The 13,491-nt window shown below is 39.4% G+C and overlaps 1 protein-coding gene across 1 annotated transcript in view; it reads right to left on the bottom strand.

Moving 5' to 3' along the window:
* Window positions 1-13,491, bottom strand: part of GRM7 (glutamate metabotropic receptor 7) — a 637,127-nt gene that overhangs the window by 290,886 nt on the left and 332,750 nt on the right. The window contains exon 3 of the mRNA XM_087825010.1: window positions 1,608-1,749. Within this exon, the coding sequence (XP_087681136.1) occupies window positions 1,608-1,749 (142 nt within the window). The remainder of the gene's footprint in view (window positions 1-1,607; window positions 1,750-13,491) is intronic.

The following is a 13,491-nucleotide window of genomic DNA, read 5'->3' on the forward strand; positions in this document are numbered from 1 at the left end:
TCAGAACAAATTGTTCCAGAAGAATAATCTACTCCTGTCTAAAATCCAAATTATTAGTACCCATGACTGATTTAGCACTTATCTTAGTTTCAAAATCTAGACCTTAATGTCCTCTCACTGCTATTCTCTGACAAAGTATTTGAAGTTAATGTTCTAAGAAATCTCAAAATTTCCCATCTACAGTGCAAATTTCCTGAAAACAGAAATCACATAACATTGTAGGTCATTAATACTCTTCAGACATCAGTGTGTTTAAGATCATGCTTGGGAAGAAACTTATATATGCACTGACTTCTATTACTGTGCTCAAGAGCTATTACTGCTATCATTACTATAAATCACAGCATAAAATAATAAACAGACAAACAGGCCCCAACACAAACAGAATGAGCACAGTTATTAAGAGGATTATATGCATTTTTATATCCCAAATTAAAACCTCACACTACCTGAAAATCAAGAGTATTAAAACTAAATTATCACCATTGATATTTGCAGTAAAAAATTTATGTGCTGTGTACAGTATATTTAAAAATAAACACAGCCCTGGCTGGTGTGGCTCAGTTGATTGGAGCATCATCCCATACACCGAAGGGTTGCAGGTTTAATTCCCGGCCAGGGCACATACTTGGGTTGGGAGTTCAGTCCCTGGCTGGGGCATGTAGAAGGCAATTGATCGATGTCTTCTCTCTCTCACATCGATGTTTCACCCTTTCTCTCTCTCCCCCTTTCTCTCTCTCTAAAACCAATAAAAAACATGTCCTCAGGTGAGGCTTAAAAATAAAAAAAAAATTAAAATAAACACAAAACTACATCTTATCAATGTATTACATATTTTTAAAATGTATAAAACAGGCACGAAAAAGATTTATGAGACGATTAAAGAAGGTATCAGCAGAGTTGAAAAAACCTGGAGCAAAGAGACAGGGTAATATCATGAAATCAAAATTCTCTTAAATAACTAAATCACAAAGTGTGCTTATTCTATAAAAGATAAATAATAAGGATTCTTGGTCAGGGTGGCAGAGGTCAGAAAAGAAAGCAAAGGATGTCTGTGTTCTAGAAACATTTTAGAAGCTCACTCTGCAGGGCTTGGCCAAGAAGGCAGCAAATGCGAAGAGGAAACCAAGGTGGCAGTCAGATTCTTCACTCCGACGGGGGAGGTAAGGAAAGGGGGGGAGTAGACTGAGAATGTAGAGCTATGACAAGTGTGGTTTTGAACATGCTGAGTCTAACGCTGTAGAGACACAGCCAGAATTATGACATTTTTCTTTTACATTAAGAGGAACATTCTTTGGATAAGAGTCTGTTACGTTTGGGTATATCTTTTAATAAGAGAAACTTGGAAAGGCCTAGTGGTTTTCTCTTTCTGTAAATAATTGAATACACTATTTTGCTAACGGGCGGGAAGCACAGGACAGGAGAGCAACACTGCGGCTGGCACGGTGCACGGCGATGCTGCCTGGGGTAGAAAGCACGCGCTTGGCACCGCCTGATGCCAGAGCTGATTCTTCGCTCTCTTCGCCCCTTTCTCTGCCAGTGTCCTGGTCTTTCTGTTTCCTAAAGCTGCCGCATGCATGTTAACAAATGTCACCAGGCATCCTTACTTGATATCCTCATCGTTGGCAAAAATCACGACGGCCCTGGAGTTGGGGGTGTCCAGAAGCTGCTTGATGATCCTGTCAAAGTCGATGGTCCTGTCTTTGCGCTCCTGGGGGATCCTCACGGACTGGGCAATGCAGAGGCCACCTGTTGGAGCAGAGAAAGCAGAGTGTCAACAGAGATCCTGAAAGCATCCCCAGCAAACCGGAGGAAGCAACTGGCGACGAGGGGATTTTGGATTCCGTGTGCACAGCACTTTCTCAGGGATGTTGCTCAGTGAGGAGGGCGTAAGGCATCAGGCTGAGGTCCCGGGTTCCTGCTCATTCCTGGTGCACCTTCCATGGCACTGCACAGCCTCTTCTCTGCGTAATGCACTTATTTGTAAATGGCAAATTATGCCCATTTTGGGGAGGTATGTCTAGCTTGACTAAGTGGGTTGGAGGTTTAAAATGAATGAAATATCTTACAATAAAGCTACAATAAATAATAATAATAATAGGAACAGGTAAAGCTTATGTTTATCTCTGCGACTTTTCTAGAGTTTGCATTCCAGGATTTTATTTTTTTTCCTTCATACCCATCCTGATTTTTAAAACTCAGGGCCAATGTAATAAATCTAAAAATGAAACAATGACAAAAACACCACTAACAACTATTATAATCATAGTAATTTTTATTAACCATGTACTATGTGCCAAGCCACAACTGTTTTATGTATCTTATTTCATCACTAAAATCTTATAAAATAGAATTACCCATTTTATGCTAGAGGATAAGGGGATTAAATAAATAAATTTATAAATAAATAAATAAATAAATAAATAAATAAATAAATAAATAAATAAAGTTTACTCCAGGCTTCTCAGAGTTTTAATTGACATAGGAATTTCAAGACAGGGAAATATGCAGCCATTTCCTAAGTAACTGACCTACTCGCCACAGCTCCACTCTTGCTTGTTAGCAGCGCCCGGACCTAGCATTCTAAATCACCCGTAGGTCAAAGAGGAGGTATCCAGGAAAATTAAGAAAATATTTCTAACTAAATGAAAATGAAAGTGCAATGTATTAAAATTCATAGATTATAGCTAAGGTGATATTTAGAGGAGAATACGTATTATTAGAAGCTTATATTAGAGAAGAAGAAATCCCAAATGAGCAACTGAAGCTTCTAGGTCAAGAAATAAGACAAAGAAAACTATAAACATCTTTATACTAATAAATCCAGCAATTTAAATGAAATGAATTTCTTGAAAGACACAATGTACCAAACTGAATGAAGAATAGATAACCAAAATCATCTTATATATATTAGAATACCAAATACATAGTTTAAAAAACTCACAAATGTAATATCCAGGCTCTAATGTTTTCACTGATGGATTCTACCAAACAGTCAATAAATAAATAAAATATAATCTCCACAATCTCTTCCAGAAACTAGGAGAGAAAATTTCTCATTTCATAAGGTAAATATTACCCTAATACCCAAATCAGATAAAGATATTACAAAAAAAAAAAGAAAGACATATCATTCATGACCATACTTGCAAAAATTCTTAAAATAAAATTACCAAAACAAATGCAGCAATACATAAAAAAGAATAATACATCATAAACAAGTGGATTTCATCCAAGGACTGCAAGGCTGATTCATTATTCAAAAATCAATTATAATTTGTATACATTCAGACTAAATTAAAAAACAAAAAAATCACATGATCACCTCAATACATACAGAAAAAGCACTTAACAAAATCTAATATACATTTATGTTCAAGACTGTAAACTTGGATTAGAGAAGAAATTGCTTAGCCTAATAATAGGCGTCTATAAAAAGTCTACATATAACAAACACTTAATAGTAAGAAACCGCATGTCAAGATTGCCGTCTTTTATCATTTCTACTCAACATTGCACTGGACGTCATTGTCAGAGGAACAAGGGAAGAAAAAGAAACAAAAGGAATACAGCTTACAAAGGAAAAGATAAAAGTGCCTCTACTTGCAGATGGCAGGATTGTCTACATCGAAATCCCCCCAAAAGAAACGGCCCCAAAACTCTTAGAAGTAAAAAGTGAGATAAGCAAGGGTGTGGGATATAAATTCAAAATACAAAAGTCAATCATATACCTATACATCAGCAATGAACAACTGGAATTTTAAACTAAAAGTCACCCAAAATGTGGTGCTTATTTATAAGTCTAACAAAATATGTCTAGGCCCATATGTCAAAAACTATAAAATATGGCTAAACAAAATTTTAATATAATTTGAATAAATTCTCCCTGATTTTATCTATAGATTCAAGTCAATTGCAATAAAAATATCAAGCTTTTTAGCCCCCCTGGGTGGCTCAGTTGGTTGGAGCGTTGTCCCCTACACCAAAAGGTTGCAGGTTCGATTCCTGGGCAGGGCATATACCCAGGTTGCACATTTGATCCCCAGTTGAGGCATGTGCAGGAGGCAACCGATCGATGTTTCTCTCACATCAATGTTTCTCTGTCTCTTTCTTCCTCTCTCTTCCTCTCTCTAAAAAATCAATGAACATATTCTAGGAAGAAAAATCTCAAGCTTTTTCAAAATATAGCAACAGCTAATTCTAACATTTATACAGAAAGTCAAAGGAACCAGAACAGTCGAAACAACTCGGAATAAGAACAAATTGGAGAGCACAACCCAAGTACAAGACTTACAATCCAGTTACCATTATCAAGACAGTAAGGGATTGGTAAAATGCTGGGTACTTATAGATCAATGGAACAGAAAAGAGGTCCAGAAATAGACCAACATAAATGATGTCAACTGACGCTGGCAAAGGTGCAAAGGAAATCAATGGAGAAAGGAGAGTCTTTTCCACAAACGATGCTGAAACAACTGGGTATCCACATGTAGAAATAATGAATCTTGACATGTACCTCATCCTGTATCCAAACATCATCTCCAAATGGATGGCAGACCTAAGCACAAAGTTAGAAACTAGAAAACTTTTAGAATAAAATGGAAAATCTGTATAACTTTAGGTTTGGCAATGAGGTTTTGGATATAACAACAAAAGCAAAATCCATAAATTGAAAAACTGATGAATTGGATTTTATAAAAATTTAAAACTTCTGTTCTATGAAAAATTGCATTAAGAAAATGAAAACATAAGCCAGAGACTGGGTAGGAGGGATTATATGTCTAATGAAGGACTGTATCTATAATATATAAAGAACTTCTGCTTGGCCAGTGTGGCTCAGTGGTTGAGCATCAATCCGTGAACCAGGAGGTCACAGTTCTATTCCCTGTCAGGGCACATGCCAGGGCTGTGGGCTCGATCCCCGGTGGGGGGGCGTGCAGGAGGCAGCCGGTCAATGACTTTCTTTCATCATTGATGTTTCTATCTCTCCCTCTCCCTTTTCTCTGAAATCAATAAAAAACATATTTAAAAAAATAACTTTTAAACTCAGCAATAAAAAACCCAAACAACTCAAAATGGGCAGAATATCTGAATAGACACATAGAAAAGACATAGAGATGGCAAGCAAGCACATGTAAAGATGCTCAATACCAGTCATTAGGAAAATGCTAATTAAAACACAATAAACTATCACTACATACCTATTAAAACAGCATTTATTTATTTTTTTAAAGCTGACAATTCCAAATGCTGGAGAAGATGCAGACTAACGGGAATGCTTGTTCGTTGCTGATGGGAATGCATAATGGAACAGCCACTTGGAAAATACTCTGGCATTCCGAAGATGTCAAACAGAGAATTCACATGGCAAGCAGGAGTCCACTCCTAGCTGTTTATCCGAGTGCACAGAAAACATGTTCACCCATGTAGACCCACAAATGTTTATGGCAACTTTATTCATAATCACTAAAACTGGAATCGGCTAAGACATCAGTCAACAAGTGAATGGATAAATACACAGGTACATCCACACAATAAAATACTCCTTAGCAAGAAAAAAGGAACTACTGATTTGTGGTAGAATATGGATAAATGTTAAATGCATTTTGCCAAATGAAAGAAATAAAATTAAAAAAGACTGCATAATGTAGAATTCTATTCATTTGATGGTCTAGAGAAAAACAAGGCCATAGGGGTGGGAAGTACTAGATGGGTGGATTCCAGGGGTTGGGAAAGAAAGGAGGGGTTGATTAAAAGGGACCACTCAAGGGATTTGGGGGTACGGGAATGTTCTGTGTAATACTGTAGTGGTAGACACATGACTCCGTATACTTGTCAAAACCTTACACACCACAATAATTCAACCTTACTGTTTGCAAATTTTAAAAAATCAATCAGGATATCAAAGGCCCTAGAATGGAATGCAGACTGTGACAAATGAAACAAGTGTATTAAAAATATATGAGAAAATTTCACTGAAGAAGATGAATAAAAAGAGTTGACCTAAATAACTTCAAAAAATAATGTTTGGAAACTCTAAGACTCCATGACTAAAGGCAAAAAGAAGTGTAGATGAAATGGTTCTCTGATTTGTAAATTTTTACAGGGATATGGGTTAGCAATTCTGGATCTACCTTGCACACTTGAGTTGAAAACACAGTAGATAAATTGTAGATAATGAGAGCCAGGTTTCTCACTGTTAGGGAAAGGATTTATATATAAGCAAAAGAGTAAGCGTAGGATGAACCACACGGTGCTAGAGTCAGAAATATCAGTGTAAACTCGTGTGTATGTGTGTGTGTGAGAAAGAGAGATAAGCTTGTATATATGGGTTAGTATATAGTACATACATATGTATAGGGTGTCCCAAAAAATGCATACACACTTTGAATAATTATAAAGGCATTTTTATTAAAATGCATTTCATTTTCAAAATCGAGCTATCAGCTGTTAAAGTGTGTATACATTTTTGGGACACCCTGTATCTATCCTAGCACTACCCACTGAGACAGCCTAGAAACAATGACACCCCACAGCCACCGACACACCTCGTGCCCTGATGTTGGTTTTGAAATACCATCTTTCAACCAAAAGAACCAAATCCCTTTAGAGAAACGGCTTATTCTAAGGCTGGGGCAGGGCACATAGAAAATGAGATTGCAGTGTCACAACACCAGAAGTACACAAAGAGGAAAAAATCAGATATGTCAAATGGACAGAGGAGCCGCCTGAAAGAGCATCCAATGAACAAAGCTAGGACAATATGAACAACAAATTAAGTGGGTGTTAAATGATTGTCCAAAGAATCCAACACACACTTATGAACACACACTGATACAAATAAATGACTGAACAAATTAGAGAGCAGGAATGAATGTTACTTACAAAACTCCAAATACTAAATGCAGAACAAATGAGGAAGACAGCATGTCACCATTAGAACCATATAATAATTGCTACACATAAGATCCACTGATGAATGCTAACTCAATGTGGGAAACTATATGGACACACTGAACATTTATCTCCCCCCAAATATTGACTAGTTACCCTTGTGGTTTTAACAGATTCCTGCAAATTCTTTGCTACTCTTCCTTGAAGAGATGGAGATTAATTCTCCTACCCTTCCTTGATTTTAGGCTGGACTTAGTGCCTTGCTTTCAAATATGTTTAAAAAACTAAAAGAGTAACTTAACAGTGGGGCAATCTGGCAGATGTTATTTTAACCAAATCACTAATTTAATAGCACTGTTGATAAGTCATGTTGATTTCCTGAGCCCCCTCACCTGATGTGATGATAAGGCACTCCGTTTGTGTTCTATTCTCCCCAAATCCATAACCCTCATCGAAACGTGAGAAAATATCAAAAAAACCCAAACTGAGGAACATTCTATGAAATGCCTGACTTCTGATCCTCAAAACTGTCAAGATTATGACATAAAAGACTGAGAAACGGAAAACTGAATTGGATCCTGGGACAGAATAAAGACATTTGTGTAAAAGCTGGTGAAATCTGAATAAATTCTGTAGTTGAGTAAGTAGTATTTATCCATTGCTAATTTCTCAGTTTTGATAAGTGCACACTGCTTATTTAAGGTATATATACATTTGTGGTAACTTGGAGAGGGGTATATGAGAATCCTATTTTTGCAACTCTTCTATAAATCTAAAATTATTTTAAAATAAAAATTTACATTTATGAATACATATATTTGTACACATCTATCTACCTACCTATCTAATCTATCTATCTATCTATCTATCTATCTATCTATCTATCTATCTATCTATCTATCTACCTACCTACCTACCTACCTCTCTATGTCTTACCTCTAATAAATTCTTATTTAGTAAGCAGTAGAGCAGGCCCAGGAATCTGAATTTTAATAATAGATTTAGGTCAGTGCTTATCATGCATTAGTTCACCTGGAGGACTTGTCAAAACACCTATTTCTGGTCCCACCTCATGAGATTCTCCTCAGTGGGTTTGGGTGAAGCTTCTCAATTTGCATTTCTAATAAACTCTCAGGCGATGGTGATGCTGTTGGTCTGGGGACCACATTTGAGACCACTGCTCTAGGTGATACCGCTGCAGGTGGCTGGGGGAAATTTTGAGAAACATTTACTTACTCTCTCCAAATTGGTTGCAGCCAGCTCAGGTAAAAGCAGGATTTATGCATGCATATTCTAGCCAAACTTATTTAGGGACCTCTTAGGATGGATCCTTGCGCTTTGTTAGAAGATTTAGAATATTGCAGAGAGAGAGAGAGAGAGAACACCTGGAGAAATAGCCCTGGGTAATGGCGACTACAGTCTCAATGCCATGATTCCTCCCAGTCTAGAAAACCTCACAGAGCAGAGAGGGACATAACCATCTGCAGACTGTCCTGGGCCTGCTGAGAGAAGAAACAGCTACTTTACCACATTCTGGGCAGAAGGGGAATAATTCTGGATGGAAACCCAGCTTCCTATCAGGATTCAATTACAGCTGAGTGATTAAAGGAATTAGAGCAAACTCCATTTGGAGATGTGATTAGCAGAGGGACAGTCCTCACTCATAGATTTCGGGCCCACCCAGTGTGCACTGGGGGGGAACCGAAGCACAGAGTTCTGTGATTGCAGAAGTGAGAGGCTCACCTCCTCTTATAGACACCTGCACACAGGTGGGTGAAATCAAACCACTCAACAGAAGAGAGAAATTAGCTATTAACATGGTAATGGAGACAAACATGTTCATAAAGCTAACATGTAAAAAAGAAAGAAGATTGGAAAGCAGAGGATGAGACAGAAACATCAGAAACATGCTGTTTTGATCTGCTCTTGGAGGGCGTGAGCGGTACCTGCTGCAAAGATAGTCACTTGATTTGCCTCTGATCCACAAGAGCATGCGGCAGGTTAAACATTTGTGGATATGGTACATAGAAGACTTCAACTCAAGCATTCTGTTCACACCAAGTGTGTAGTGACAGAAGTGAAGCATTGTGAGAAGATAAGGCAGGTCTTGTTTGTCTTCCAGCAAGGAATGGAGTGGTCCACACACATGCACACACCACACCTGGTCTCCGGATATCAGCCAGCCTCATTCTCAGTAACGGTGACAACTCAGCACACTAGTTTCTCCTCTGACACACAACCATATTTCATAGCAAGATGTTGCCCTATTGAAGCAGACTTTCCCTTTATTGTCTGTGCTCCAGCTCAGTCGCCCGCAGTGGATTCAGCTGCCTGCTGGCGTATCTCTGATGCCACCTGGTCAGCACAGTGCATGCACAGCCTGTATTGAGCAGCTTTCGGTTCTACATCAAGAGCTCAAGAATATAACTTTTCATTCTCTGACTGGCTTATTTCACTTAGCATAATACTCTCCAGGTGCATCCTCGCTGTCTCAAAGGTAAGATGCCTCTGTTACAGCCGAGCAGTATCCCATGGTGTGAATGTCCCACAGCTTTTTTACCCACTCACCTACTGATGGGCACTTGGGCTGTTTCCAGATCTTGGCTATCGTAAATAATCTTGCAGTGAACACAGGGGTGCATGTATTCTTTCGAATTAGTGTTTCAGGTTTCTTTGGATAATGCAGCTCCATTGTTAATTTTTTGAGGTAACTCCATACTGCTTTCCATAGTGGCTGCCCCAGTGTACATTCCCACCGACAGTGCAGCAAAGGAAAAGAAGAAAAGACTCATGGGCCCAGACAACAGAGCGGAGATTACCAGGGGGCGGGGCGGGGGAGGGAGGAGAGGGTAAAGGGGGGGGAGTGGTGGCGGAAGGAGCCTTGACTTGGGGTGGTGAGCACACAACACAATACACAGATGGCGTATGGTAGAATTGTATATCTGAAGCCTGTATAATTTTATTAACCAATGTCACCCCAATAAATTCAATTAAAAAAAAGAAGTTTTGAGGGGCACTTTATTGGCATGTGAAAGCTGAATGGAGTTTGACATTGCCAGCTGGCCTTGCCATTGCCAGATTAACTCACACTTCTGTCGGGAGCAAACATGTAGGAAAAATTGGACAGTATCATCATAAATGTTGCAAACGAAGAGGCATGTCACAGACAGGACAACTCCATTCATGACGGGTCAGCCTTGACTGAGAAGCCTGCTGTCAGTGGTTTGAGTGGATACAAGTCACCGAGGTAATAGAAGGAATTTCTGAGTCCCAGAAATCAATTTGCTCCGCAATTTGGAGCTGAAAACTGGTCAGTGTTCTGTCTGCCTGCGGTAGCTAGCAATCTGTAACAGCAAGAAGAGCCTCAGGAGTCTGACCACAGATTGTTTCCTGGAAAACTTCTTTTCTCTCTGAAATGATTATGGATGTTTTTCCGTCTAATAAGCAGAAGCAATAGGAAACCATTTAAAGTTTGTAACTCAATTCTGTCAGAGCCTATACACAATACAGTTCTACTGATTATTTGGTCTATTATTTAGACAAGCCAATTCAATTTTGCAAATATTTATTGAGACTGTATTATGTGAAATGCTCTCTAGGATTTTTTTAAAAGAACAATATAAGGAAGCAGATGAAGGGAGCCGTAGAAATAACCTTACCCAATTCCTCAGTACAAGTGGGAAAACTGAGGCCCAGAGAGTTTAACAGAGATAATATTAATCATAGTAGAAGGACTGGCAATCACTGAGGCCTATGTGTAACGTATCATTTTGAGTGCTTTATGTCATTCACGTAATCAGTGGTCAGAAAACCCTATGGCCCTGTGACCTAGGTCTGCAAATATTCCCATTCGGACGGGAGGAAATGGAGGTATCTGAAGTTAAGTAACTCATCCCAAGTCACAGACTGAATGGCAGTGGAGTGCTAGGACTTTCACCTTCCTGTCCTTCATGCCAAATGGTAAGGCGGCACTCCTGTCTTCATATGCTTTACAAACAGAGAGGAGAGTAGGACAAATGCTGTACAGGCGACCATCGGCAGCCTTAACCCGTCTTGTTAGAGGAAACACCAAAGGCTTTACGGAAGGTGTTCAGTCTCAGACGGGTCATTTCACATCTGTGGAGGTTGCTAGTGGAAGGCTCAATGGAGAGAAGAGACAGGTCAAGGAAAGGTCATTTTGGATGAGATTGTCCAACCCTCCCTCCCCCCTGCTTTCCCTGCTAATAGATTCCTGGTTTTGCTAAGGGTGGTGAGGTGTCCACTCCCCAAAAATAGCCTATCAATGATCACAGTCTGTTCCCCAACCTCCCAGCCTCTTTTCAAAGTAGGAATGACCATGTTATCTGTGAAACAGGTAGGGATTTTCTGGGGACAGTGCTAGAAAAAAACATGTTCATCTGGGGACAGAGAGAGACAGACTGGCCCTGTTCTTCCTCCAGCCTTGTGGATGCTATGTCTGGAGCTCTTATAGTCCTCTTGGCACCAGTGGGCCACCAGCAAAGTGATAAAAATCAACACATTAAAGTGGTAAAATAGAAAGACAGAAAGAACCAGAGTCCCTGAGGCCATGCAACACTGAGCAGAACAAATAGCTCCAGCAACCACTTCCTGATATTCGGAAAATAAACTACCTCTTTATTTAAACTACAGGCAGTCAGCTTTCTGTTATTTGCAATTGAACACATTTCTACTTTGTCCTGGCCTTCAAAGAATCCCAAGTACAGAAGGGGGAGAAAATTCCTGAGAGTGAAAGAATTTCAAGGAAAGCAGAAGAAAGCCCTGGAATTACCCCTGCAGTTGGGACGCTGGGGAAAAGAGACTCATTAGTACCTCCGTGGATCTGTGGACATGGGAGCCTTCTGGGAGAGGGAGACAGAGTGAAAGATAATATGGAGCTTTATGGAAATTAGATAAATAGGTGGAGGAAGGTGAGAAACAATTTTGGTGATAGGAGTTTAGGGCTTTTGATTTTTCTTAGTCACTAACTCTGCATAATCTTTGACATATCCATGTCCCTTTCTGAACTGACAAGGGAGAGGAAGGAAAGGAGGAAGGTAGGGAAAAGGAGATGAATGAACAGCTCAAGAAAATGCTCAGCAACCAGCATTTAAATATCATTTTGGGCAGCATGGAGAGATGAGCTTGCCTACAAAAAATATATAATAAAATGTAGTCATTAGACTGGAGGGGTTGGGGTTGGATTGCACAAGACTTCGTAAGACAAACCACAAGAAACTAGTCTTGGCAAGAAACTTTCTGCTTTATGCTCTGCTAGTGGGACCCCATCTCTCCTTGAGAGCAGAACTCATGCACTCTCTGCCTGTGCTAATCAGAGGTTAGGCCACAGTATCTTTCAGGCAAGAAACATTGCACAGCAAGTCTAAGTTAAACATGTTCGGGAATTTCAGTGGCATCATTTTGCCTGTGAAGAATTTGCACCATACTTTGGGAAACATAGGGGCTTAAAGCAGTATTGAACCGAGCCATGTATATTCTAGCTGACTTGATCATAGAACCTAAAAACTGAAATAACACTTAGCAAACCCTCTCATTTTAAAAATGGTGAAAGTTGTCTGGAAAGGAGAAGAGACTGACCAACATAGCTTCAGAGCTGATATTCTGAAATTAGACTTTTTTGATTCCTAATGTGATAATCTTTCAGCTGGTGATGTTAGACTGTGAGTTGCTTTCTTGGCCTTTTTTTACATCCATACATTCATTCAAAAAAATCTTTGCTAAGCATCTGCCATGCCTCAAGCACTCTTTTAGTTGCTAAGGATATAGAAACCAACACAAAAGATGAATGTACTACTCATTCCTGTGGGAATATCTACTTAGAAGGCTTGTTTCCTTTTAAATTCTCTTTCGAAACTGGGATGGCCTCTGCTGATGCTCTCAATTTACTTTACGACCAAAATCCCAGGACGGAACATGAAGTTCTTCTCAACAGCTGATATCTGGGCAGGTCATGAGTGGGTTAATCAAGGATGTGCTCTGATTCAGGAAACCTTCAGAAGGCAAGCTGCTCCTTTCCCCAGACAAGACCTAAGAAACTGGCTGATTTTTTACAGTCAGTGTATTCCCTGTGGCTTGAGCAGCGTCGGCCCTCAGAATCAATTGTCACTTGTCTCTAAGCAGCAACTCTGCAAGTGTGTTCCTTTATGATCCCTGGACAGTAAAAAGGAGGCCAACTCAGGAGTCTAAAATGTGGCTGATATTTCCAAACTACTGCTTGCATTTAGTCAGTTCTCACCTGGATGTGTGTGGGGAAAACAGAGCAGGCCTTGTTTATGATTCACTTTAAATCTTGAAAATTAGGGGATAATAGGGTACTATGTCTGTGTGGGAATCCACCCAGAGAATTCAAATTCAGTGGGCGTTTAGGGCTGGCACATGCATACACATAAAGAAAAACAATTCCATTATATTTCAAGGGCAGTGTTTCTAAAGATGTGCTCCTACCTTTGTGAATTCTCCAGTAACCTGGGTGTCCATTTCCTACAGTAATTTTAAAAGGCATTTCCGTATTATTTCCCCTGAATAAATTAATGTGATTTATGTCATTTTTCATTGGGTCTTTTACTAAAGCCATATCTT

The sequence above is a fragment of the Miniopterus natalensis genome, chromosome 15 (assembly GCF_054644295.1).
Source record: "Miniopterus natalensis isolate mMinNat1 chromosome 15, mMinNat1.hap1, whole genome shotgun sequence".
NCBI classification, from domain to species: domain Eukaryota; kingdom Metazoa; phylum Chordata; class Mammalia; order Chiroptera; family Miniopteridae; genus Miniopterus; species Miniopterus natalensis.